The 2,896-nt window shown below is 54.1% G+C and overlaps 2 protein-coding genes across 2 annotated transcripts in view; both read left to right on the top strand.

Annotated features, from left to right (window-relative positions):
* Positions 1-466: 466 nt before the first annotated feature.
* EMH_0027860 (uncharacterized protein) lies at positions 467-1,612 on the top strand (the record flags this gene model as incomplete). The annotated part of the gene is given in 2 exon segments (XM_013494082.1): positions 467-1,417; positions 1,421-1,612. Coding segments are annotated over 2 exon segments (1,143 nt in total).
* Positions 1,613-1,875: 263 nt separating this feature from the next.
* Positions 1,876-2,896, top strand: part of EMH_0027850 (uncharacterized protein) — a gene marked incomplete at both ends in the record, with an annotated part of 3,000 nt that continues 1,979 nt past the window's right edge. The window contains one exon of the mRNA XM_013494081.1: positions 1,876-2,857. Coding sequence (XP_013349535.1) covers positions 1,876-2,857 — 982 coding nt within the window. The remainder of the gene's footprint in view (positions 2,858-2,896) is intronic.

The raw sequence follows: 2,896 nt of genomic DNA, 5'->3' as shown, positions 1-2,896 counted from the left end.
ATATACTGCAGCAGCAGCAGCAGCAAATCATATACCGCAGCAGCAGCAGCAGCAGCAGCAGCAGCAGCAGCAGCAGCAGCAGCAGCAGCAGCAGCAGCAGCGTTTTCTGTAGCTTTTCTCTTTTTTTTCTGTTTTCTTCTTTTTCTGTTTTAATATCCCTTCCTGTTATTGTTGTTATTTGTTATTTAGTTTGTTTATTATAATAAAAATTTATTTTTATTTTTATTTATTTTTATTTATTTTTATTTATTATTTATTATTTTTGTTTATTATTTTTGTTTAGTATTTTTATATAAAATAGAGAGAAAAAGAAAAGAAAAAATATATCTCTTCTGTGTCTTCTTTCTGTCGATTAGGGTTTAGGGTTTAGGGTTTAGGGTTTAGGGTTTTGGGGTGTATATACAGCTCATTCTTTTTTATTTTTCTTTGTTGTTTTTTCTTTCTCTCTCCCTCCGAAGCAGCAGCAATGGAGCTCCAGCAGCAGCAGCAGCAGCAGCAGCAGCAGCAACAGCAGCAGCTGCTGCTGCAGCAGCAGGCAGATGAACGGCCCCCACAGCTGTCTGCTGAGGGTTTAGGTTCTGAGGGTTTAGGGTTTGAGGGTTTAGGGTTTGGGGGTGAGATAAAGAGACGGGGTAAACAGGCTAGCAACCGAAGGAGCAGCAGCAGCAGCAGCCGCAGCAGCAGCAGCAGCAGCAGCAGCAGCAGCAGCAGAAAAAAAAACAATAGATCTGTTGCTCTTCGTATAATTGGTGCTGTATTAGTTATGCTGCTAGCAACACATATATGCCTAATCAAAGGCAGCAGCAGCAGCAGCAGCAGCAGCAGACGCCTAGCAGCAAGACAGCCCCCTGGAGATGCAGATGCAGCAGCAGCAGCAGCAGCAGCAGCAGCAGCAGCAGCAGCAGCAGCAGATAACTATAACCTCTGTTCTCTTATATCTCATGTCCCTCAATTCTCAGCAGCAGAAGACAGCAGCTTAGAGGCAGATTTCAACATGCAGTTGCTGCTGCAGCAGCAGCAGCAGCAGCAGCAGCAGCAACAGCAGCAGCAGCAGCAGCAGCAGCAGAACCCTTCACAACCTGCCTATACACCCGATCATCTGCTGCTGCAGCAAGCGCTAGAGGATGTTGATATAGAGTTGCTGCTGCAGGCGCTGGGAGACACAGCAGCAGCAGCAGCAGAGCAGCAGCAGCAGCAGCAAACGCATGCAGCAGCAGCTGCTGCTGCTGACTCTTCGTTTCCTTTCTTCTCCGCCTCTATCGATGATGCTTCTGCTGCTGCTGCTGCTGGATGGCTCGCGCCGTGGGCAACAGCACCTGCTGCTGCTGCTGCTGCACCTGCTGCTGCTGCTGCTGCTGCTGCACCTGCTGCTGCTGCTGCACCTGCAGCAGCTTTTACATTTGGGGGGTTCAACACANTGCTGCTGCACCTGCTGCTGCTGCTGCACCTGCAGCAGCTTTTACATTTGGGGGGTTCAACACACCTGAAACAGCAGCAACAGCAGCAGCTCCTGCTGCCTTTGCTCCTGCTGCTGCTGCTGCTGCACCTGCTGCTGCTGCAGCTGCTGCTGCACCTGCTGCTTTTCTTCATACTGACAACTGGAGCAGCTTAGGAGCAGCAGCAGCAGCAGCAGCAGCAGCTCCTGCTGCTGCTGCTGCAGGCCCTACGCCTGAAGGGTTTATCCCATTCGCAGCACCAAGAACAGCAAAGCCTGCTGCTGCTGCTGCTGCTGCTGCTGCTGCTGCACCTGCTGCTGCCTTTTCATTTGGGGGCTGGAGCGAAACCACAGCAGCACCAGCAGCACCAGCAGCAGCGACAGCAGCAGCAGCAGCAGCACCTGTTGCTGCTCCTGCTGCTAGTTTTGCTTTTCAGGGTATGATGCGGTCTGCAGCAGCAGCAGCAACACCAGCAGCAGCAGCAGCAGCAGCTCCTGCTGCTGCATCTGCTGCTGCTTTCTCGTATGGATTACCAACACCAGCAGCAGCAGCTCCTGCTGCAGTTCCTGCTGCAGCTGCTGCTGCTGCTCCTGCTGCTGCTGCTGCTGGCTTGCCATTCAACGATTTGAACCGCCCAGTAGCAGCAGCAACAGCAGCACCAGCAGCAGCAGCAGCTGCTGCTGCTGCTGCACCTGCTGATGCTTTTTTGTTGGGGGGCTGGAAGATACAGCCAGCAGCAGCGCCAGCAGCAGCAGCAGCACCAGCACCAGCAGCAGCAGCAGCAGCTCCTCCTGCTGCTCCAGCTGCTGGCTTTCTGTTGCAGGATCTGAACCGGCCAGCAGCAGCAGCAACAGCAACAGCAGCACGAACCTCTTATGCTGCTGCCCCTGCTGCTGCTATGCCGCCTGTATTGCTGCAGCAGCAGCAACTGCAGCAGCAGCAACTGCAGCAGCAGCAACTGCAGCAGCAGCAGCTGCAGTCGCAGCAGTTGGTTCTCTCAGGCCCCTCAGCTGCTGCTGGTGCTGCTGCTGCTGCTCGTGCTGCTGCTGCTCCTGCTGCTGCTGCTGCTGGATTGAATCCAATACACACAGTGCATTGGGGCTGGGACCCGCTTGCATTGCTGCAGCAGCAGCAGCAGCAGCAGCAACAGCAGCAGCAACTGCAGCAGCAGCAGCAGCAGCAGCAGCAGCATTGGAATGTTTCGGCTGGGAGTGTCGCAGCGGGATGGGGTGCAGCACCACTACCGCCTACTGCTGCTGCTGCTGCTGCACCTGCTGCTGCTGCTGCTGCACCTGCTGCTGCTGCTGCAGGCGTATTCGATTACTCTAGCATCAGGCCAGTAGCAGCAGCAGCAGCAGGACGAGCAGCAGCAGCAGGGACAGCAGCAGCAGCAGCACCAACACCATTTGTACTGCCTTTAGGTGCTTCTGTTGCAGCAGCAGCACCAGCATCAGCAGCAG

Source organism: Eimeria mitis, genomic scaffold (assembly GCF_000499745.2).
Source record: "Eimeria mitis Houghton genomic scaffold, Emh_scaff1029, whole genome shotgun sequence".
NCBI classification, from domain to species: Eukaryota; Apicomplexa; class Conoidasida; order Eucoccidiorida; family Eimeriidae; genus Eimeria; species Eimeria mitis.
This window is presented reverse-complemented; position numbering and strand designations above follow the sequence as displayed.